General features: G+C 42.3%; 1 protein-coding gene across 2 annotated transcripts in view; it reads right to left on the bottom strand.

The window, feature by feature from the left end:
* Positions 1–9,072, bottom strand: part of GNAQ (G protein subunit alpha q) — a 319,183-nt gene extending 310,111 nt beyond the window's left edge. For both annotated transcript variants that reach the window (XM_055272199.2, XM_063636973.1), the window contains exon 1: positions 8,353–9,072. In XM_055272199.2, the coding sequence (XP_055128174.1) occupies positions 8,353–8,488 (136 nt within the window). In that variant the 5' untranslated portion in view covers positions 8,489–9,072. The remainder of the gene's footprint in view (positions 1–8,352) is intronic.
* Positions 9,073–23,493: the final 14,421 nt, after the last annotated feature.

The raw sequence follows: 23,493 nt of genomic DNA, 5'->3' as shown, positions 1-23,493 counted from the left end.
CTCCCCTTCCAGCATACGCACTGCATCCGATTCTGAAACCCACTGGCCCATGACAGATTATCCAGCACTGGCTCACTAACTCTCTGCTGGTAATCAAGAACCAATCTCAAGTCCCTGCCCTCTGGAAAAGGAAGGAGAATTTTACATTGTGTTCCGTAACAATTTATTTTTGCTTTACAGACCTGAGTAAGTATTGCAAAAGAAAGTTAATCATCGCCTAAACACACACTCACAAATTCCTTCCTTTGAATGTATTAAAGCACCCAACTTCCCCTCTCACCAGCTCACAGCCACATGATGTCTCACAGAAGCACCAACTTGGAAGTTCTCTAACTCGTAAGGAAATGTGCAAGTCAGAGAATCTGAGGAACCTCTTTAGCATTTGTTTAAGAAAGATGTGATGAGGAATTAAATGGGTGGGTGGTATTCACATGGAAGGGATGGGTCGGGGGGCTACAGAAATCACTGGTAGACTGAAAAGTGAGTGGGTAAATCACAGAAGCATTCCTCTTTAGAAGCAACTAGATGCCTGCAGTTACCAGTAAATATATGGTGGTAGAAGATCTCACCAATCACCCTGTTGCCCCTACAGTAAAAGAAAATGTAGAAAATAAACAATAAAAATGAAAAAAATTTTTCAACATAAAAAAGAAACAAAAAAAGTTCTTCTATTTTTTAGCAAGTGATGCTGATCAAAAAAAAATACTTGGAAAGCACAATTAATTCATGATTTTAGTTTACCAAAGGGAAAAAAAAAATGAGGCTATCTCCTGGAAATATATATAACTATGTGTCTAAACATCACTGTTCACTTCCGGTAACAGAGCCAAAAAGTCTGGCTAGATCTCTTTTTCTTTAATTTGTGGGTCAATTATGTATGTATATACACACACATTGTATATGTGTGTGTGTATACACACACACACACACACACACTATAATGGCATTAGTAACATTTTCGTTCCCAACCGCACCACAATCCATTACTTGAAAACAACTACTTTATTTCTAAAGCATACATATTCACAATCCATGATTAATCCTGTAATAAAGGTGCACGGATTGTCAAATTTCAAAGAACTTGTGTGTGTAACAGCTTTCTATTGGAACAGCTGGATCAATTGCTATTGGCTTTTAACTGGAAACAATATAAGAATGTTCAACTGAAACGTTGTCCCTAGAGAACAAATGAGAGGAAGGCAAGAAGGCAAAAACTGTTCCATCTTTAAAACGGAATTCCTTTTACTGTGCCCCGGTGGCCCACAAAACAGCAAAGAGGAGTGGAAAATGGAGAACATATGGATGATGCCTATTAGAAGAAAGCAGGGAATTTAAATTCACTTCCCCCAATTACCCTCCATTCTTTTTGGAATCCAGCTTTCCACACACATCCCTAGTTACTGATAACAGAATCATGGAGAATTGAGATAAAGATACAAGAGCAAGGATCTTTGCCTTCACAGAGCTTCCAATCCACTTAGAAACACAAGGTAAGTGGTCATAAGCAGTTTCTCATGCACAAAGGCAAAAAATGATACGTTCCAAAGGCAGACCTCAGATTCTCAAGATCATCTGCATTCCCCAGTCCTGTGATCCCCAGGAAGCTCCTACAATGGCCTTCAGATTATTTTGTCTCTTTTTGTGTATGAAGAGCCAATAGAAAACCCAAAGCCAGGAAGGATAAAAGTCAGAAGGGCATGTCAGTACGAGGACATCAGCTACAATACAAGAACTGTGCAAAGTGCTCAGTCTTTCCTGTTGGCAAATAAGACATAAGGAGCATCTCACACAGCACATTATTTGGCACATAGTAGGTGCTCATATTTGTTCATTTGACTAGCATTCTGCATGAAACTGTTCCTTCTTAAGTTGTGCCTGGTAAAAAAAAAAAAATTAGAGGAAATATTTTTTAATAACTGACAAGTATATGTTGAAAAAATGGATTTGAGATATCTTCATAATTTGATTTTTAAATAATACTAATTTTGTTCTTTAAAATTAACCATAAAGGCTTTTAACAAAATATTCTGCACTGATTATGGCTATGTATAAAGGTTAACAACAGAGCTGTATAGTGAATCCAATTTGGGATTCTCGGCACCACAATATGGACATTTGTTTTTGTTTGCAAAGCCCAAATTCATGACCACCTAGGATGTGTTAACTCATTTCATCGGTATGCCTAGGTCCTTTTTACTACACGTTAGATGAGAAATCAGACAGATTTTTACATATCGGTAATGTAACAAATCAAAGGTCATTGTTGAACAACTTCCTATAATTTTATTAGTAACCGCTATTCACACAAAATAGTGTTTGGGTCTGAGAGCAGCTTTTTCTTTAATGTTACTCCATTCGGCAGAACAAGAGTAAACATTCACGGTTTACTGTAGTCAGTTATTGCCACAGATTTAATTACCAACAATCGCACATTTTACCTTCTATTGCTATTTCACACTTCACTAGGATTAGGTCTGCAGAGATCTTAACATAACTTAAAAGGCATTACAAAAGTTTTCCTTTGAAAAATGTGACTGCCTCCCGCTCCAACCAGGAAATTTGACTTTTAAATTTGTTGCTTCACGTACTTGTAGTTTCCTCAACCCAATACAGAGGAAACAGATTCCCTCCACCTTCTCAGGGAGAAAGCAATCCTAACCTCCTTATAAAATGGCTTCTCTCTCTTCCAAGATGTACCCTTTGAGCTCCCTATTTTCCCTCTACAACATCCAATCAACATTTCTACTAATATTAACAGAACGAATAACTCCCCTTAAAGAAAAATTAATATGAATGCTGGAATCAAAACCTTCCTTAGAGAATCTTGTTAATTTCTTTTCAAGTGTAAGTTTGCCTGGATCATAAAGAAAAATCTGTTCCCTTTTTCTGCTAAGTTTAGCACAGCACGCAGCCTCACAACTGCAAAGGCTGTTTCAGGTCCTAAAAAAATTCATGGGTAATAAAAATCATAACTGTTTTTAATAGGCACTTCTGAAAACTGAACATAAGCCATTTCTCCTAAAGTAGAGCTGAGATGGTTTTCTTTTTTAATGAAAAAGATTCTACCAAATTTATTTGTATTAAACAAAATGGCTACTAGTCTTCTGGTTCTCCTTTCTAAACTTACTTTAAAATATGTGAATAGATAAACCTGCAATATTTTCACTGTTCAGCAGGGTTTTAATTTGTGTCAGATTTGCCATATGAAGAAATAGCATATAAGGGTAAGGATGGGACATTATATGGAGATCCAGACAATGAATCTACATAGTTCAATGCAAAAATCTTACTCTGAAGGCTCTGTTATACAGTCAGAGCCACAGTTCTGATTTTTATGAGGGATGTTCTCACTTTGCTTTTCTGATATAAACTATAAGTACTTTGTTTCAACAACAACAAAAAAGGGAACTGTATCCAAATAAATCCTGACATTCAGAAACATGTTCAACACTTGGAAGCTAAAAGTAGCAAAAAATAAAACCTGTTGGTCCTTAAAGCAGTCTCATAAACACCATATTTTGCTATTTCTAGGGAGCTGCTGTTATTGAGGCTACTTAGACCAAGGCTTTCATTCAATGGTTCTGAGTCACAATCCTAGATGGCACTGACCTCTAGGTTAATTCAGGCAATCAACATACCCACTCCGGTGAACTCTACTGAGGAGTAGTGGGAAGCGTGCTCTTTTCCAGATGTGTAGAAATTAACTCCCCATACAGCTTAAATTGGCTACAGCATTTCCAGCCTTCCAAGCCCCTTCTTGGTCTAAAACTGTACAACTTTCAGTACAAATGCATATCCTTCATATTAAAAATGTTCTAACTGCAAATCCTGAAATTCTGTATTTAGTTATGGTGGTTTTCCTCATGTTATTGTATAAGTCACTCACAAACACCCATTTAGTCATCACCTGTGCTCTGCACAGTATTAAAAATTCACTGAACCCTGTACCATGGAGAAAAATGTACGGTAAAAAGATGAGAGGGTTAAACTAGCCTCTACACAATAAAAAGTAATAAAAATATAGAATGGTTTTTCTTTTCTTTAAACTTTCATACTTCAAGCATGACTGTTATAATTCTCAAATGCATCCAGTACAGAACTGTAATACACTGGTTCAATATGTACCATTAACACTTCCTATTCTGGAATGCACTTATAATCAATTGGCTCAAAGAGTTACACACAATTTTTTTAAGATCCTGATTATATCTGCCACAGATAAGAACATTATATATTCCTATGTTTCTATAAATTTACTCATTATTGTCTGGTCTAATTTCCAGCAGGAGGGTAATAAATAAATTCATTTACTCAGCCAATATTTATTGAGAGCATTCTACGAGTTAGATACTGTGCTTGAAGCTGCTATTTACTAGTGAGCAAAACAGACACAACCCCTATTCTCATATGTCTGCAGTGTACAACAGGAAGAAAATCTATGCTCATATATAAAATTCAGTTCAGAAGACCCAAGACAATTTAAGGTCTTCCATTTAAGACTGGCCTATCGTGACCAGCCTAACATGGTGAAACCCCAGCTCTACTAAATGCAAAAGAAAAGCCAGGCGTGGTGGCGCATGCCTGTAATCCAAGCTACTTGGGAGGCTGAGACAGGAGAATCGCTTGCACCTGGAAGGCAGAGGTTACAGTGAGCTGAGGTCACGCCATTGCACTCCAGCCTGGGCAACGAGCAAAACTCAGGCCGGATGCGGTGGCTCATGCCTATAATCCCAGCACTTTGGGAGGCCAAGGCGGGCGGATCACGAGGTCAGGAGATCCACCACGGTAAAACATGTGTCTACTAAAAATAAAAAAAAAAATAAAAAAAATTGGCCGGGCATGGTGGCAGGCGCCTGTAGTCCCAGCTACTCAGGAGGCTGAGGCAGGAGAATGGCGTGAACCCAGGAGGCAGAGCTTGCAGTGAGCCGAGATCGCGCCACTGCACTCCAGCCTGGGTGACAGAGCGAGACTCTGTCTCAAAAAAAAAAACAAAAAACAAAAAAAAACAAGACAAGAGCAAAACTCCATCTCCAAAAAAAAAAAAAAAAAAAAAAAAAAAAAAAGACTGGCCTAAACTTTGCCTGTTTCAATAGCGATAATTCAATCAATTAAAGGGGTTTACTAAATCTTCCTATTTGATAATTAAGATCTAAAGAGTAAAAGACTTCAAAAACATGTAAAATAAGAACAGGTTAATAGGAAAAAAACATTTCTTCTAGGAACTGAAAAAAATTTCAGGATAACTATATGTAACATGAAGCAGGCATTCAAGGCCACTTGTATTACACAGACTTACAGACAAATTATATTAAATGAGGTTATCTATGTACCACCAATAGAAATATTTAGTGAATATTCATGAAAATTAATCAAAGAAAATATGTGCTTTACACCTACAAAATATATAAAAACATTAACCAAGTTAAAATGAAGTATGCTGTTGTATATCTACATAGAATACAAAGAGTAAGTTTTGAGTGTCAAAATAAACACTAATATAAATGAATTCAAAGAACGAGTAAAAGACAATAAGAAAATAATTCAAAATTTAATGTAATAGTCTTGTAGTGGTAGATTTCAGGGTTCACGTTTCTAAAGTTAAAATAAAATATATACTATATAAGCATATGGAATAAATTTGGAAGACTGGCACAGTTGCCGAATATAAATCAAAACAGCCCAAATTTTACCGCCATACTTTCATTTAGTCAGGTACCCACTACCTGCCTTTTTAAATGTCTCCATATTATTAATATACAAAAGTAAATAATTATATGAGCAAATGCAAGGGTACCCACTTTTATCCCTGTCAAACAAATCCTCTTCCATTAAAATGGTATCAAGCCTTGAACTAAAATTTACTTTGAAAACAATTTTATATTGATTCTCATTTCAAAAGTTATTCCTCCATAAACTAGTTAAAAATATTAGTAGATCTTTAAACTGTGAATGGATACATCTTATAATCTCCTCTAGATAGGTTTGTTTAAATGACAGAAGGAACCAGAACATTCAGTCTACTCATCGAAGCAGCAAATCAGGAATTCCTCAAATGAAATCCCTCCCTAATATCTTCCTTGTTGAAATCAACCGTCCTGGATTCAAAACCTCCTGAAATCACACTCATACACATACACGCATGCACAAATCCACATTTAGCGTATATCACTATATAAATAGTGTAAGTATTGTAGTATTCATGTTGCAAAAGCAACATACCAAGAACATGAAGCAGTAGCAATTATTGCATGATGTTCCGCTAATAAGAGGGGAAAAAAGTTCTCCACACTACCACCACTTTAGCAGTAAAATTGGTTTACACTTTTTCTCAGAAAATTATCTCCAAGTTCATTTTTAAAAGCACAGTGTTATTTAAATACACAGTATGGAATTAAGCATCCATGTAAGTGTATTTCCCTTAGACATTCAAACCTAGGCCCATTGAGAAAGCCCCTGGGCTTTAACTCTTAGCTGCTGGGAAACTCAGAGCTGTCACTTTTCAGGCAAATAGGGTTGGCTGGAGAGACCTCAACTGCCCAGTTCACAGTTAAACAGAAAGAAAGACTGTCAACAGGGCAATAGAAGAAAAAAAAACACAATTCTTAAAACAAGTCTCTCTAAAATACGTGCGTTTCCCCTTAATCATACACTTAAACACCCTATATATTTCTTTTGTTCTTTATTTTCTTTTCAATCTTGAGAACTCAGAAAACATTCAACTGCCTGTTTTCAGCCATTAGAAGTAGCTCAAAACGAGAATTAAAAAAAAAAAAAAATCTTTACTTTCCAACTGCAGTTTGCCTCCTCCCTGGCTTCATTCCCCTAAGCCCACTTCTTTCATCCAGTGCTTTGCCTTCTGTTCTTTATAAACATGTGCATATTTATCTAGTTGAGTTTCAAAATGAAGACATAACATAAAGAAAGCATGTCATGTGAATTAACTATTAGTAACTATGTGTGTGATCAGTATATTTTGTTCCCGCTTGTAAATGATCCGGTACATAAGCAGTTCATTCCCAAAGGCAATTGGTTCCTTGAGCCAGCAAATGGAATGCTCAAGATAAGAAAGAAAATGCATGCTTCTCACAAACACCAACTGACAGTACAATATTCTTTTCTTACAGAAATGTTGGAGAAACACATTTATTATACATGCAAATATCCAGAACACAAGTGCAGACATTTTTCAGGCCTGTTACTGCAAAGCTGTTTGCTCTTCCTACCACAATAGCTCAGGGTTCTGTCACTGTGGCTTGTATATGAACCCTGATCGCCTGATTCTGAACATCCTCTCAGAGATAATCATCAATAAATTTATATCTGAGAAATGGCATTTTCTTGCTAACTTGGTGTTAAAGCAGAATTTTTTTTTTCAAGACTAGAGGAAAATTTTTCCTGTATGCTTCCCGTTTTTCCTTCTAGCCCAAATTCCAGATATTAAAATGCTATCTGTTTTAAACAAAAGGTTTCTATTTGTTGCCAAGAGAGTGACTGAGAGACTGCACTGGTTTTCGGTAGTAACTATTGTGTATTCAGGCCTACATCTAGGTTGCCTCATTAAACAAAAGATACCGGTCGCTGTCAACAACCACACAGCACAACGCTCCCCTACCCTCATCTTTATCTAGAAGGAATGGTGCAGACGAGAATAACGCCTGTCACCATCCACTAGCCAAGAAACTCTTCTAGGCTCCCTCCTTTCGATGGTCTAGTGGCTAGAGAACAGCACTTGTGTGACACATTTGGGCTTGCCCTCCCGCCCCGCCCCCAATACACAGGCCCTTTCCTTGGAGGGCCAACCACTTGGCTTCCTCACCATCAGTGCTCCGGGAATCCAGTTACGAGTCTGCCCACCGTTCCCCCATTCCCTCTTGATCCCAGAGGGCACTGATAATGGATGCACACTGGCCACCCCACCGCAGGCCATTCCCCAACGTGCCCCGGCTCCGCTCGCCACCCACTGGGCCACACACACGGCTCCCCACGTCACCACCCCATGGGGTGCCGCGGCCACGACACTGGAAGTTCAATCCCTCTGCCCACCTTTCCACCACCGCGCCTCTGGCCGGAGTGATCTGCCATTTAGCAGATGCACAGCAGATAAGGCACAGCCCTCAGGGACACGAAAAGGAACAAGCCAAGGCACCCGGCAGGGGAGCCCCGACCCCTGTGCTGCGTGTGTGTGTGTAACGCGCCCGCGCGGGTGAAGGCAGTGGCCGGGGGCGCGCCTGGGAGGGTAGGGGCGAACCGCGGGCGCCCGGGGGCGGGGGGCGCCGAGGGCAGCTGCCCCGCAGAGCCAAGGATGGTGGGCTGGGGGCGCAGAGGCCCGGCAGGGCCCCGGACGGTACTCACCGAGCAGCAGCAGCTTGAGCTCCCGGCGGGCGTCCCGCTTGTCCCTGCGGAGCTGCCGCTCGATCTCGTCGTTGATCCGCCGGGCTTCCTTGGCCTCCTCGCTCAGGCAGCACGCCATGATGGACTCCAGAGTCATTCTTCCAAAGTGCCTCCGCTGCAGCCCCGCCGGCACCCCCTGCTCACAGCGCGCACACACACCCTCCCGCCCTCGCTCCCCCGAGGCAGCGGTGGCCGCCGAGCCCCCGCCGCCCGGGCGCGCGGCCGGGACGAGCTCCGGGAACCGCCGCGGGGGCGGCGGCCAGGGCCGGGGCCACCAGGTGGGCCGGGGGCGCGGTGGGAGCGGATGGTCTGGGCCGACGGGAGAAGCGAGGCGGACGCGGGAGGCGGGCGCTGGCTCGGGGGGCGCGTGAGAGAAGGCCGCCGCGCCCGGCCTCGCTCAGACGCCCGTGCCTCCTTCCCCGAGAACAGGCGGCCCGCCTCGCCCCCCGAGCCGCCGCCGCCGCCGCCTGCGAGGCTCCCCTACGCCGTGCGCCTGGCGGCGAGAGCTCATCCACCGGAGTGTCCCCGCAGCGAGCGGCCGCCGACGGCTCCCCGCGCCCGGCGCGCCCGCTCCTCGCCGCCGCCTGACACGGCTCCCGGGCGCCCTCGGCCCTGTCCGCGCCCACCGCCCGGCTCGCGCGCAGACCCCGTTCCCGGCCCGCCCGGCAACCGCGCGCTCCTCCGCCTCCGCCTCCGCCCCCGCCCCCGCCCCCGCCACACGCCCACCCCCTGCCCCGATTGCCAGGCACGGAGCGGCTGCTCAGTGCGCGCCCTCCCCCTCGCCACACACACACATTTTCTTCTTTCTCTGAACTGGAGCACAGATCCGGGAGGGAGAAGGCGGCGGCAAAAGGAGGAGGGGGAGGAGGCGGAGGGGACGGGCGCGGGAGGAGGGAGTCGGGAGGCGGTGCCGCCTGGCCCCTCCTGGAAGGCTTTCCTGGGCTCGCGGCCGCCGCGGCGCGCCTCCTAGTGCGGCTCTCGCCTCGCCCGCGCGGCTCCCGGGCTGGGCCGGCCCCCGCGGGCTCTGCGGACGCCTACTGCTCCCGCACCCTCCGCAGAGCCCGCGGGCGCAGCAGTCACGGCAGCCCCCGGCCGAAGTCGGGGCCGGACCCGGCCGACGACGCGCAGCCGGAGCCGGCGGCCGCCGTTGCGTGCCAGGGCCGCAGCCGAGCTGCGGCTGCCGTCCGGCCGGGCGTGGTGAGGCAGGAATATGGCGGCCTCTGCCTGCCTCAGCCCACCGGCCCGGGAGCGCGGCCGCGGCCCCTGCTGAAGTCGCGGGAGGCGGCCCCGCACGCGCTCCCTGCGGTGCCGGCGCTGGCGTCCGCCGTTCCCGGGTTGTGCCTGTCTGCTCCATGGGGACGCTCGTCAGCCGCTTCTGTGTTTCCCGTTCCTATTTCTAAAACGCCATTCGGTTAGAAACTCTCACGTCACCTCTGACCCCGGTGCAGTCTTAGAAAATAAGGTCCTCTATACTGTGTGGGGCTACTGGGGAAGGGAAGGAATTGGCACCGGTGCCCGGAGGTGTAGGGGGAGATTCACAGGCGAAGCTGTTCGCAAAGTAACGTGAGATAGAAATCTAAATCCTGAGCAGAGAAAGGAAGCTGCCCAAGTTTCCAAGAGCTTCCCGATAGGTTCCAACTTTTCATGCCTTTGTTTTTTTGGTGGTTGTTGGTTGTTTTTGTTTTATAAGTTCTCTTGTTTCTGACAAGGCACACGATGTTTAACCGCCGAGTAATCGAATTTACCCTTCTAAGCTGAGATTGATTTATAGATGACTTATGGGAAAATGTAAAATAATGTGGAATAAAAGGAAAGGAAAGAATGAAATAGAAGAGAAACTAAGGTGGCCCCAGCAAAATGGCATTCTAGTTTTTTTCATTTGCAATATGTGATTGAGGCAGTTAACTGTCGTATGCACATTTCATTGTGATCGTCTACTGATACATAGCACACGAAAATAATCTTGTTCAATCAGGCCCAGGAGGTGAAACTCATGTTGCTTCCTGCCTTAAAGGAACCTGAGGTCTTCAAAAAAAAATTGTCTTTTATGAAGAGAACCGCTTTTTCACGTTTCATGTGTTCTCTGAAGTGTCCCTGGTGCAACCTGCTGATCCAGAGTGTAAGGTACGGTCATGACTTTGCTTTTGCTACAGATCAAGAACTCATATAGGGTTCTTAGACAACAGGTGTGTAACTTCCTTCTTTCTTTCATTTGCCGTTACTCCACCCTTTCACACACATACACACACTCTAAACCACGATTTAAATCAAGCAAGTCAAGATATAAAATATATATTTTAGGTTCTCTCTTTAAAACCTAGAAAATAAATTTCACCTTGCCCTGGAGAGCAGAGAGGGCAAACCTCAACCCTTTTATGTGAATGCCTACAAAGAACAGCTAGACTTGCTATGAAATTAAAATTTAAAATCAAGTGACTAAAGAAATTAAAGATTGGAATTCAGTATGCAAAAATAGAAAGTGGCTTCAGGAGAAAAAAATTTAAGTTTGCATCCTCCGAATATATGTATGTATATGAGCTTTGGAGAGACACAAAACACTGGAAAACCAAATGACAGAAAGCTTAAAGTCTCTGGTTACCTACCCTGGGATCCTCTGAGACTTTTAAAAATGTCTTTTAAAATGAGCCATCAGGCTATCAGGTAATATATTTTGACTGAATTGTCCTATTATTTGATGAAGTCACTTGTTTCAGCGGGCTGTAGATAGAGTCAGAGTCTGTTTTGTCCCCCCCTGTATCCTCCCAACATCATGAACACTCCCTGGCAACTTAGATACTTGAATGGATACAATGAATCAATAGGAGAATGTTTCAAGTATTGGGGAGAAATCAGGAAGTAAGAAAAACCAACACTCTACAGTGATAAAGCCATATATGGGTGTCAAGAAGGAAACAGGAAAGGAAATTCCAAGTCTGAGCCCAGATCTATCCAAAAACCTTTTCATATTATCTGGAGAGCATTTGCCAAGCAAATATTCCTAGAGACTAAGTCAAACAAATGGAACCCATGTAGAAACAACTGATAGTTGACCATGTTCTCCAAGCACATACTCTAAAACATGCAACTAAACAGGGATTATGTTACAAAATCCCCGTTCATTCAGTCAACAAGCATTTATTTATTGCCTACTCTGTGTAACAGGTGAAGGTGCAGGATAAGAGAGATACTAAAATGAATAAAATACAGTCCTTACCCTCCATAGCCTTATAGTCTTATAATGAGGCTCTAAGCAGCTATAATAAAAGACTAAAATCAATTTGTATAAAATTTGGGGTGGAAGTAACAATATAAAGGTATAAAAAGGAAGGGGAGAACTGGAAAAGATATGGCAGGAAAAGGGGCATTGAGATGCATCTTAAAGAATGAAAAAGTTTTCAATAAATAGGTGCCTACATCACATTAAAGTAAATCAGCAATTCATAGTCACCCCACACAGACAGTAAGATGATAAACCATTCTGAGAATTCGAGGACAATTACTAATAAGCTGAAAAGCAAATTGCAATACCCAAGGAACATTGAACTGCAGAGAAAAATAGGAAGACTGTCACCTTTTCTATGGTATCTTGAGATGGATCTCCAACCCCACAATCATATCACCCTGTGCTTTGGGGACTGGAAAAGAAAAACAGTAAAAGGCATAGTTTAGTCTTAAGGAGTGGTTCTGCAGTCAAAGAATGAAAAGGCCATGCTCTTCTAAAAGGATCTCCTGGGGAAGGAAAGGCCCATAGAGGTCATCAGACACAGGCAATATACAGTACCTCTCTTATTCCCAGTCACTTAGCATGGCTGCTTCATATGCACCATACTACTGTCATTCTCTAGTGTTCTCTTTCTCTCTGCCCCTTCCCCCTCTGAATTTAGGAGCTTCTTGAGAGCAGGGACCGTGTTTTTCATAACCGTTTTCAAGGCACCAGAAAGAGAGTCTAGCCTGGAACAGCTACTCAGTAAATAATGAATAAACAAAAGAATGCTACCACCTACATCATCAACAAACACACACTTGCAGACTGCCTGTCCCAGGCAGTGTATTATGCCAGATGCCTGAGGCATACAAAGCCCTTAAAGGCTTTATAATCTATTTGGTGAGACAGGCCATGTGCTTCAAAGAATAAACAATACAAAATGAGAAGCACTCGTTGCTAACATACAGTATGGAAAATGGATTGCTAGCAAAGTTCAGGAGAAGCAGTTCCCTAAGCTGCCATTCAGATTAACCCAGAGTATGAGGAAGCACACACTGGTCACCCAGAAGACCTTTTAGAAATCAGACTGAAGAGCATTGCAGATCCTACAAGAGCTGGGAAAGAGCTGTCTGGCCAAGGAATAAAGTGTACTTGCTCATGGCGATGAAAAAGAAGCCAACCCAGGGAGACGCTGAGCGCTGCAAATGGCGCCACCTACAGGAATATTCTTATAACAGCAGAAAAACTGAGATTCTTAATTGGAACTGTCCAGTTGAAAGAAGAGCACAGCCAACATGTTGAAGATGAAAAACTAGGCATGAAGCACATCTTCTAAAAGAAGATGAAAAACTAGGCACGAAGCACATCTTCTAAAAGAGAAAATACCCAGATTACAAATCATAAAGCAGATATTCTAGAATCTAAATGAAGTATAGTACCTCAGTGACATCTTTCCTTTACCAAGCTCAGAAAATGTACCCGGGTAATACTCTGATTCCAATCAAATGTATCTATCTTGTGCTTATCCAGGGTTAGCAATATCAAGGGAAGCGCTGTACTTTACAGTTTGAAGGCCACCAAAGTCTCGGTAGACTGGAAGACTCTAAAAGGCTTGTCAGATGGGAGCTCATTTTAAGCTGAGTAGAATAGTGTTTCAGCCAGAGAAGCTAATGTTTGATGAATGAATAAGCAATGAACCCATTACGTTCATCTCCTTTTGATGATTTCTCATGTAGAGCTCAATAAGGCTAAGATTTTTGTCTGTTTTGTTCACTTCTGAATCCAGCACCTAGAACAATGCCAGGAGTATAATAGATGCTTAATAAACATTTGTTAAATGAATGAAAATTAGATCTTCCAGTAAAAGAAGCCACATGTTGACCACATGACAGTCTCTCTCTCTCTCTCTCTTTTTTTTTTCCTTAGCCAGATGGTGTGCACCAAAGCTTGGCTCCCTCTGTAAAATGTTCTTCCACCCTGTGCTTCAAAATCTTGTCTCCAATGAGTTCACCAAGGAAAATTAGCCATCACTAGAGTATTCAGAAAGTTGGGAAGCAGTATTTTTGTTCAAAACCCAGATGGAAGCCTATATTAATTCCACCTAAATCAACTTTATAGGAGAGTTGATATTCCTATCACCAATTCATTTCAGACCACATGCAGGTTATACATTGAAGATCTTGACAAGATATAGAGTCAGAGTTGTTAATTGCTCAGTGTGTGATAAGTTAATGAAACACAGCACTTGCTGATGGAAAACACATAAGTAATTAAAGTGCCTGTTCTGCCTCCTCAATGATTGAAATGGTCTTAATATGAATTTTTTCAATCTGTTATTATCCTTGTAAATTTTTCAACCTCCCATTCTGAATTTTATCAAGATGTTAAAAAAGGTAATCGCTTTTAACTTTAAGATAAATATGAAATATCCTCTCCTAACCACAAATTTAGATATTAAAGTGTTCTTTATTGCTTTATTTTTTCTCTTGTCCTTTTCTATCTCTTAGGCCTACCAAAATCTATTTGAGCCACAAAATTTCCAAATACTTCTTCCAAACTTGTTAATGTTTTCCAGCTTTCCGTTCTTATATAAATTCCTAAGCATTAGATTTGAGGTGAGTTCATTGGACAATATGGAACAGGGCCTGGAAGAAGATGAGATGAGTGAGGACTTTTTTTTTTTTTTTGGCTTAGGCTTTGTCTGTTATGGCACAGAACTGTTAGTGATCTTGTCTCTATTTAGAATGCTGGGCTGGGCATGGTGGCTCACGCCTGTAATCCCAGCAGGTTGGGAGGCTGAGGTGGGTGGATCACGTGAGCCTAAGAGTTCAAGACCAGCCTGGGCAATATAGTGAAACCCTGTCTCTACAGAAAATTTAAAAGTTAGCCAGGCGTAGTGGCACATGTCTGTAGTCCCAGCTACTCTGGAGCCTGAGGCAGTAGGATTGCTTGAGCCTAGGAGGCAGAGGTTGCAGAGAGCCGAGATCGTGCCTCCAGCCTGGGCAGGTAGAGACCCTGTCTCAAAAAAATAAATAAATAAAATGTTGATTATTTGTTCATCATGGGGTTTTTGCATTAATATAGATTTTTAAAGTATTGCATTAAAATATTGCCTATCCTGATTACTGAGATTTTTGATGCCACTTAAATTTTGCACCCAAGGCAAATGCCTCACCCAGTCCGAGCTCTGGTATAGAAGTCATGCATGAGTAGGCCTACAAACTGGAGAACTTCTCACTCTAGGGAAGGAATGAGCAGTAGGGGGTTATTTATTCTTTACAGCTTAAAAATATATATTATTGCTGCCTGTGGAACTAGAACAAAAGAACTGGGTTGAAAAGCCATTGGTTGTCCAAATGAAAGCAGTAGAAGTTTCCACAGTCTCTCTAACACTCAAAAGAAGATGATGAGAAAAATACAGAAAGCATTACATTTAGGCTCACTATTTGGCTTACATTAAGAAGCAAAGATCTTAGACTGAAGAGACGTCAGAGGCTATGTGATTTGGGAATCTTTTTTTAATCTGGCAATCATTTATTAAAAATAAAGCCTACTGAAAAGCCAGTCTATAAAAGGGGTAAAGGTGACATGGAATCCCCATGTCTTTCCTCTTTCCTCTTCTCTGAGGCCATTTTCAAAACCTTGCACTAATCCAGTTGCCACAGAGGATCACACCTACAGGGTCTATAAATTGATATAGGGCATGCAGCCAAGAAGTGGCAGAGGCTAGGTGTGGTGGCTCACACTGTAATCTCAGCACTTTGGGAGGCTGAGGTGGGAGGATCCCTTGAGCCCAGGAGTTTGAGATCAGCCTGGGAAACATAGACCTCATCTCTACAAAAAATTAAAAAATAAAAAAATTTAAATCCGCCAGGCATGGCGGCGTGTGCCTATAGTCCCAACTCCTCTGGAGGCTGAGGGGAGAGGATTGCTTGAACTTGAGAGGTCAAGGCTGCAGGGAGCTGAGATCACACCACTACACTCCAGACTGGGTGACAGAGTGAGAACTTGTCTCGAAAAAACTAAAAATAAAAAGAAGTGCCAGACATCGGACCAGGACATGGGTTATCTCACTCTGAATTTTCTTTTCCTGATGCCCCTCCCTTGGTCTCCAGCTTTCCTGACCTCGACATTTGTATTCATCTTTTTGAAAAGATCAATGTTCACTTAACCTTTTACCTATTCTCAGGAAGTCCATAACTTACTGATAATAAATTACAGTGCCCTTGTAGGAGCATTTGCAATTTCAATCAAATCAAGGCCCCAGATTAAAACAATGGTTCTGACCCCTGGCTGCACATTAGCATCAGGGGAGCCTTTAAACCATACTGGATGCCAGATTCTTACCCCAGATACTTGGATTTAATCGGTCTAGGGTAGAGCTTGGTATGTTTTTAGTATTTTTTTATGCCTCCAGGTATTCCAATATGCAAGCAAGATTGAGAACAACTGAGTTACAGCAATAAAACTAATTACATGTGCACGCCTCAGCCAGGAAGCCGATGATGTAGCCATAATTACACATTCAGACAGGGAAGTAAAGGCAGTCCCGTTTAGGACTAGGCCAGTACTAGGCTCAGTGCTCAGTGGAACCAAGCTAGCTCCCCTTCCCCACCTGCTGTCCCATTAGACCTTGAGACATTTTTTATGTGCTTTCCCCCTCTGCATTATTTTCTTCCATTTTTTTTTCAATTTTACACAAGAAGTAAGTCTCCCTCCCACCCCCAACCCACCTCTCACTTCCCCAGAGGCAGCCAGTGTGACTAGTTTCTTTGGCAGACTTCCAGAAATTCCTGTGCATAGATAGATATAAATATATCTTTTAGTTATGTAAATGGTTGCATACTATACAACATATTCTGTAATTTACTGTTCCTACTCACAATGTATCAGAGATGGGTCCATATCATATACATTCTTTTTGACACTGCGTAGTATTCTATTACAGATTCCCCACAATTTCTTAACCAGTCCATGGTTAATAATAATAATACCCCTTTTTCCTAGGCTGGAGTGCAGTGGCGCAATTGTGGCTCACTGTAGCCTCGAACCCCTGGGCTCAAGCCTCAAACTTCTGGGCCCAACCAGTCCATTATTGATAGATATTTGTTTCGAGTATTGTGGTACTTTTATAGTAAATATTTATGCATTTAGTCCTTTGTTCTTCCCATGATTTTTTTATTTATTAAATATGCTTCCAAGATTATTTTAGTGCCTGCTTGGTGTTCCATTGTTTGAATTTATAATAATCTGTTCAAACAATACTATATTGTTAGACATTTATGTTGTTTCCAATTCTTTTTCATTATGAATGATGCTGCAATGAACAATACTTGTATATCAATCTGTGTGTGTATCTTCATGTCCCTAGAATAAATTCCACAGAGTAGAATTATTGGGCCAAAGAACATGCACTTTTTTAAGGCTTTTGGTATATAGTTCCAATTGTTCTCCAGAAAGTTGGTAGCAATTTATACCTACCAGCAACATATAAAAAGTCTCATTCCCCCATCTTTGCTAAAACACAAGTACTGATTGTAAAATTATGGACGGGTTTGTGTCAAAATGCTTGTGATTTTTTTCTAACTAATTTTGGGAGGTTTTTCCATCATTATAAACTACTCTGAGGCTTTAATAATTTCAGAGACTTTTACAAATCTATGTGTCTATCTACAAATCATTGTAACCAGGATTTTATTATAACTAAATAGTAAACCATATGTCTAAAGCTCAGTTTTTAAAAGCTTGAAGTCTAAAGCACGAGCTGCTCTTTATTTTGGGGAGTTCTAATAAAACCCATAATTCAGTGAAAAGTCTGCTTGACAGTACAATCCAAAATATTACAGGCTTTCTTTTAACACAAATCCACCAGACCCTATAGCTTAGGAAAACCTTGAGCTTGTTCTGCAGGCATTTCCAAAACTTTATTCTGCAGATGCCTCATATACCCTTTTAACTCTTTGCATCTAGGAGTGTAGCTTGCCCAAAGCAAATAAAAATTCTACTGGCTAAACCTTCCCTTTCATTCATTCACAGGGAATTCAAGAAAAGTGCTCAGCTTCATGAAGATTAGATCTCAATGGTGACATCTTGCAGAGATCAAGAAAAGGATGTTACCAATTACTTGGGGGAAAATTTGCTCCCCAGGAAGATATAGAGTCCTCTTTAATATCTATCTTAGTATGTCACAGGTTACATGCTGTGCATTTGCTACTACTGTACTTGTAGGGGAAATCTTCAAATATAGTACATTTGAATTAATTTTAAAAACTAAGAGCTGGATTAAGTAAGAGTAAAGCAATTTCCTGGGAAGTCTTTCTGACCGTTCACTGTTCAAGTCTTTTAAAAGTCATCACACACCATTTCTTCTGGACGTTTTGTCTTGTCAAGTGATGAATATCTGAAGATCTGGAATCACTCAAATGCACCTAAATTATGGTTAGAATTTACCTGAAGTACATGTCTTGCAAGATATTTTAGTAGGGCCTGCCTGAAGAATTTCAAGGCATGTGGTGGAATGTCAATGAGATGGCAGATTGCTCAGATGCCTGTTGTTAGCTCTGAAATGCCATCTAAGCCATGTCATTGTGCCAAAGGTATTTATTTCAGTGTAGATCTTTCTGCAGGGATGGGTGCAAGGCTGCCAATTCCACTAACTGCAATTCCAGGACTACAGATTCTAAACTTCTTCAAGGCAGGAGTAGAAAAAGAAAGGTTATCTGAGGATTCCGGGATCATTCTCATCTCTTCTCCATGAGAAATACCTCAACGTCAGGTTGATCTGCAGGAGGTTGGTGCCCTGACTATATAGAAGGCTGAATATTGGTAAAATGGAAATAACTTGTGTCTCCCCAATGCAGCATATTCAAATGATTTAATGTTATTTATTCTCAGGCCACATTTGTCAACTTAGACTAAAATAAACATTTCTTTGCAAAGGAACCTCAAACTCCTTGACCTAACCATGGGATTACTAGGACCCCATAGACTTAGTATCAAGATAATGGGAGAGAGTTCAACAGGAGTCAGAAATCATGCTAGTTTTCCCACTGAGGCCTAACAAGATAGATCCTGCTGTAGATTCTGCCCACGGCAGTTCAGTATTACACAGTGTGTAAGAATTACAACTATATGAGCTTACAGCTCAAATAACCCCATTCATTCTTTTTATCCATGCATGTATAAAGTCATTTTATTCATATATGTACTCACCCATTTTATAACAGGTCAGAACATAGAAAGAGGAAGAAGTCTGTGATTGGAAGGATTCAAGTAGTATCAAGAAAGTTGAGCATGGCCGGGCACGGTGGCTCACGCCTGTAATCCCAGCACTTTGGGAGTCCGAGGCGGTCGGATCACGAGGTCAGGAGATTGAGACCATCCTGGTTAACACGGTGAAACCCCGTCTCTACTAAAAATACAAAAAATTAACCAGACATGGTGGCAGGCACCTGCTGTCCCAGCTACTTGGGAGGCTGAGGCAGGAGAATGGCGTGAACCTGGGAGGCAGAGCTTGCAGTGAGCTGAGATTGTGCCACGGCACTCCAGCCTGGGCGACAGAGTGAGACTCTGTCTCAAAAAAAAAAAAAAAGGTTGGCCACAAGACAAAAAGGTTGGAACCTGGCTATTTCCTGGGACAAGCCAAATTCCCTAGGAGATTAAGTTCAAGGCAGGTTAGCAGAATAGAACTCACAAGTAGGGGCCAAATCTGGTGTACTACCTCAGAGTTGAGATTCATCACAGTGAATCTGATGCTGATCCCCAGAAAATAGGGCTAGAGTCAGCCAGTCCTGAATTGGTCCTGGGAGCTGGAGACAGGCCATATCTTCACTGGGCACCAAATGGCCCCATGTGCTATTTGGAGTAATCTGGCAGAAGGACCTGTGCTTGACAATTCTTTTCTTCCCTTTGCAAGCATGGTCAGCTTAGTAATTACCAGTTCTGGATTGACTTAAAACAAGTTTCCAAAGACTTTAGATTTGTTCAATATTGAGCATTTATATATATTTTTTTGAGATGAAATCTCACTCCATTGCCCAGGCTGGTGTGCAGTGGTGCGATCTCGGCTCACGGCAGCCTCCACCCCCTGGATTCAAGGGATTCAGGATTCTCCTGCCTCAGCCTCCTGAGTAGCTGGGACTACAGGCATGCGCCACCATGCCTGGCTAATTTTTGTATTTTTAGTAGAGACAGGGCTTCACCATGTTGGCCAGGCTGGTCTCGAACTCCTGACCTCAAGTGATCCACCCACCTCTGTCTCCCAAAGTGCTGGGATTACAGTCATAAGCCACAGTGCCTGGTCCTCACCTTTTGTTTATTCTCCAAATAAAGACTTTTCTGGACTAAAAAAATACCAAACCCAAATGGATATATTGTTGCAAAGCTTTACTCATAGGTGAGATTTAAAAAAAAAAAAACCATGAAGTTTCAAAAGTATTGATATTGCTTTCAGGATATAAAATGCAACCCCAGAAAAACATTTCTGGAACTCTCTATATTTTATTCTGTATGGTAATTGTTAGTATGTAATAATTTTTAAAAATTTTCTTGTGAAAAATGGAGCAAGACAAAAAAAAAAAAAGGAAAGGAACCTGTCAGAAAATCTGATGATACTTGATTGTAAAGGAAAGGCAGACGGGGAATAAGTCTCAGCATAATAGTGGAGACCATATCCAAAGTAAATACCATATTTCTTATCATATTGCATAACAGGATTTTCTGATTAGAAATGGCACATGCTAATTACACAAAATTTGAGAAATATGGAAAGTATTAAGGAGGAAATAAAGTACACTGAAGCCCATCATGGTCAGTATTTTGCTATATATATATCCCTTGTCTATCTTGTTCTATGCTTACAAAGTAAACATGAATTTTTAAAAATATAATTAAATACATATTTTGAATTTCTGCTCTTTTTACTTAGTAATCTAACATTTTTTTCTTATCTATCCATATTTTATAACATGATGTTATTTCATCATATGAGCATTTACTAATCTATATTTACCTTTCTCCTTTTGGTGCACATTGACTTATTCTTCTCACTTTTTTTTTTTTTTTTTTTGAGACGGAGTTTCGCTCTTGTTGCCCAGGCTGGAGTGCAATGGCGTGATCTTGGCTCACTTCAACCTCTGCCTCCCAGGTTCAAGCAATTCTCCTGCCTCAGCCTCCTGAGTAGCTGGGATTACAGGCATGCACCACCACGCCTGGCTAATTTTGTATTTTTAGTAGAGACAGGGCTTCATCATGTTGGTCAGGCTGGTCTCGAACTCCCGACCTCAGGTGGTCCGCCCGCCTCGGCCTCCCAAAGTGCTGGGATGTGAGCCACTGTGCCCTTCCTCTTCTCACTATTATAAGTAGCACACACTATCATGAACATCCTTTGTCTTAAATCTTTTTTTTGAGACAGGGTCTTGCTTCCTCACACAGGCTGGAGTGCAGTGGCTCAATTACAGCTCAGTGCAGCCTTGGCCTCCCAGGCTCAGGCTATCCTCCCACCTCAGCCTCCAGAATAGCTGGGACTATAGGTATATGCCGTGCCCAGCTAGATTTTACTTTTAGTTTTTGTAGAGGTGGAGTTTCACTATGTTGTCCAGGGTGGCCTCAAACACCCAGGCTCAAGTCACCTTCTTGGCTCAACTTTCCAAAGTGTTGGTACTACAGGCGTGAGCAACTGTACCCAGCCCCTTGTCTTAAATCTTTGTGAGCATCCCCGAATTGATATTCCAGTCAGAACTGTAAAGAGTAGGACAGAGGATTCTCATCATAATATAGAATACTTTTATAGATTTATTTCAAAACTGGAAATTTACCAAAACAGAGGGCATAGTCCTGTTTCTTCATCTTAAACGAACTTGATTCTTACCATCTGCCACAGCCTACTGTGTTGGTCTTCATGTCTCATTCCTCCCACCTGGCCACTGCCACGCTTATGGTGTTTACTCTGGAAGAGATGCCACCTGGTAGCACGGGCAAACAGCAGAGGAAGCCAAGGCCCAGACCTACAACCACTGAAGGACACTAGGTGTGCATTGCAGGAGCCGTTCCAGCTGCAGGACTGAGCATAAAGGCACAGCTGTGACCAGATTCAGCATCCCCCGGGCACAGCAGGAGCTGTGACCATACAGGGCTATGGGAGGGAACAGGAGCTTAAATAAAGGTAGCATTGCTCTAGAAAAAGGAAGGAGCCGGCTGGGTGGAATCCAGAATGAGTACTCTGGAGGGAATAGGTAGACAGGAATTATACATAAGATCGTCCATAGGGTTAGCTGAGGCTAGAGTTCAGAAGCAGGGAGCCAGCCTGTACAAACAGGAAGTGGCTAGAGTTAGACACGGAAGCAAGGAAACAGGTTCAGGCCTGGGACCACTCTTACCGAATGAGAAAAAGTGCTGACTTGGAGCTCACGTAAATGAAGAAATGATCTGGAGCACAAATCTCAGTTAGGGGGAGGCATATCAGTTAGGTTGGGCTAGGCTATGCTGCAGTAATAAATAATCCTGAAATCTAAATGGCTTACAACAAAATTGTGCTTCTTCCTCTGCTGCCTGGCCACCGCATGTCTCAGAAGGGCTCCAAACCACATTGTCCTCACCCTGGAATCCCAGGTTAATGATCTACATCATCTACAGTTGAGGCAGAGGGCAAAGAGAGGACTGGATAGTGCAGCACCAACACTTAAATGCTCTAGTTGGAAGGGATGCATTCACTTTCACTCACATTTCCTTGGCCAAAGCGAGTCACATGGCCATGCTTAACTTCAATGGACCATGTGACTGGAAATGGGAGAAATGAGAAATGGGAATTTCCATGAGCATTAGCAGTGGCTACCAGGTAATGACAAATGCTAAATTCTAAAGAGGAGATGCTGTAAAGGGGAGAAAATTCAAGGCATTTAACTATAGCTTACCTGGAGTCCAAACTTCTATTTCTCTGGAAATTCTGTTGGGGCTTAATTTTCAGCAGACTGGGAGTCCTGTTCCAACTGAGAGCTTGAGAAGGAGGAGCACGGACATGACAGGGCTGATTCTGTGGCATGATGTCATTACAGAAGCTCCACAGTGGTGGCACCTTGAGCTCATGACTGAATCCAAGGAATTCTAAGCATGCCCTGGCTGTTAGGGTGGTCACCTTACCTCTTCTTCAAACTCATGCTGTTAGATACTTGTTGGCAAACTGACACTCCCCAAGCAGGGTTATTATAATTTAGCTCTCCTGGGGGATAAAAGCATTTGTGTGCATTCAAATACGTAATAATGTCAAACAGCTGAATGATATCAAAAGGCATGTTTATCTCAGATGAATTTGGGAAATTAAGTTTTAAATGAGGTAAGTAAAAAGCCATCCTGTCATCTCTTTGTGGTGATAATGACAAAACCACAGACTCCTCGTTTCTGGACGGGCTTCTTGGGCACTTTATAATGCCCAAGTACTTGTAGGGCATCTGCTGTGCCCCTGGGACCGTGCAGGGTGCAGCTCCTGACCTTCAGCAATTATGCAGTCGTACCAGCAAAATGACAAGAGAAAGTAAGTGCTCACTTACCAAGGCATTTATTTTAAACATAGTTCAAATTTGGAGGATCTTAGGAAGTTTCAGAAAAATGCTGGTTTCACATTCATGTTAACAAGAAAGAAGTTTGTGGCTTTTCTCTCCATAATAAGATTTTCTAAATGAAGAGATTTCTAACTTAGATGTAGTTCATCCAATCTAAAGAGAGGGGAGGGGAAGAATCAAGTAAATTCTGCAGAAATTCTTTATTTTACTATAGCACCATGCAAATGTCATGTCAGTGCCAGCAGAAAGTATGAGCTATAAACATTCTCCAACATGGGATGTATTTTGGCTAATTAGCAGTATACAGCCTACAAGTCAAGCTTCTTAACTGATTTGCAAAAG

This window comes from Symphalangus syndactylus, chromosome 3 (genome assembly GCF_028878055.3).
Source record: "Symphalangus syndactylus isolate Jambi chromosome 3, NHGRI_mSymSyn1-v2.1_pri, whole genome shotgun sequence".
Classification (NCBI taxonomy): Eukaryota; Metazoa; Chordata; class Mammalia; order Primates; family Hylobatidae; genus Symphalangus; species Symphalangus syndactylus.
The sequence above is the reverse complement of the archived record's forward strand: the minus strand, read 5'-3'. Positions and strand labels throughout refer to the sequence as shown.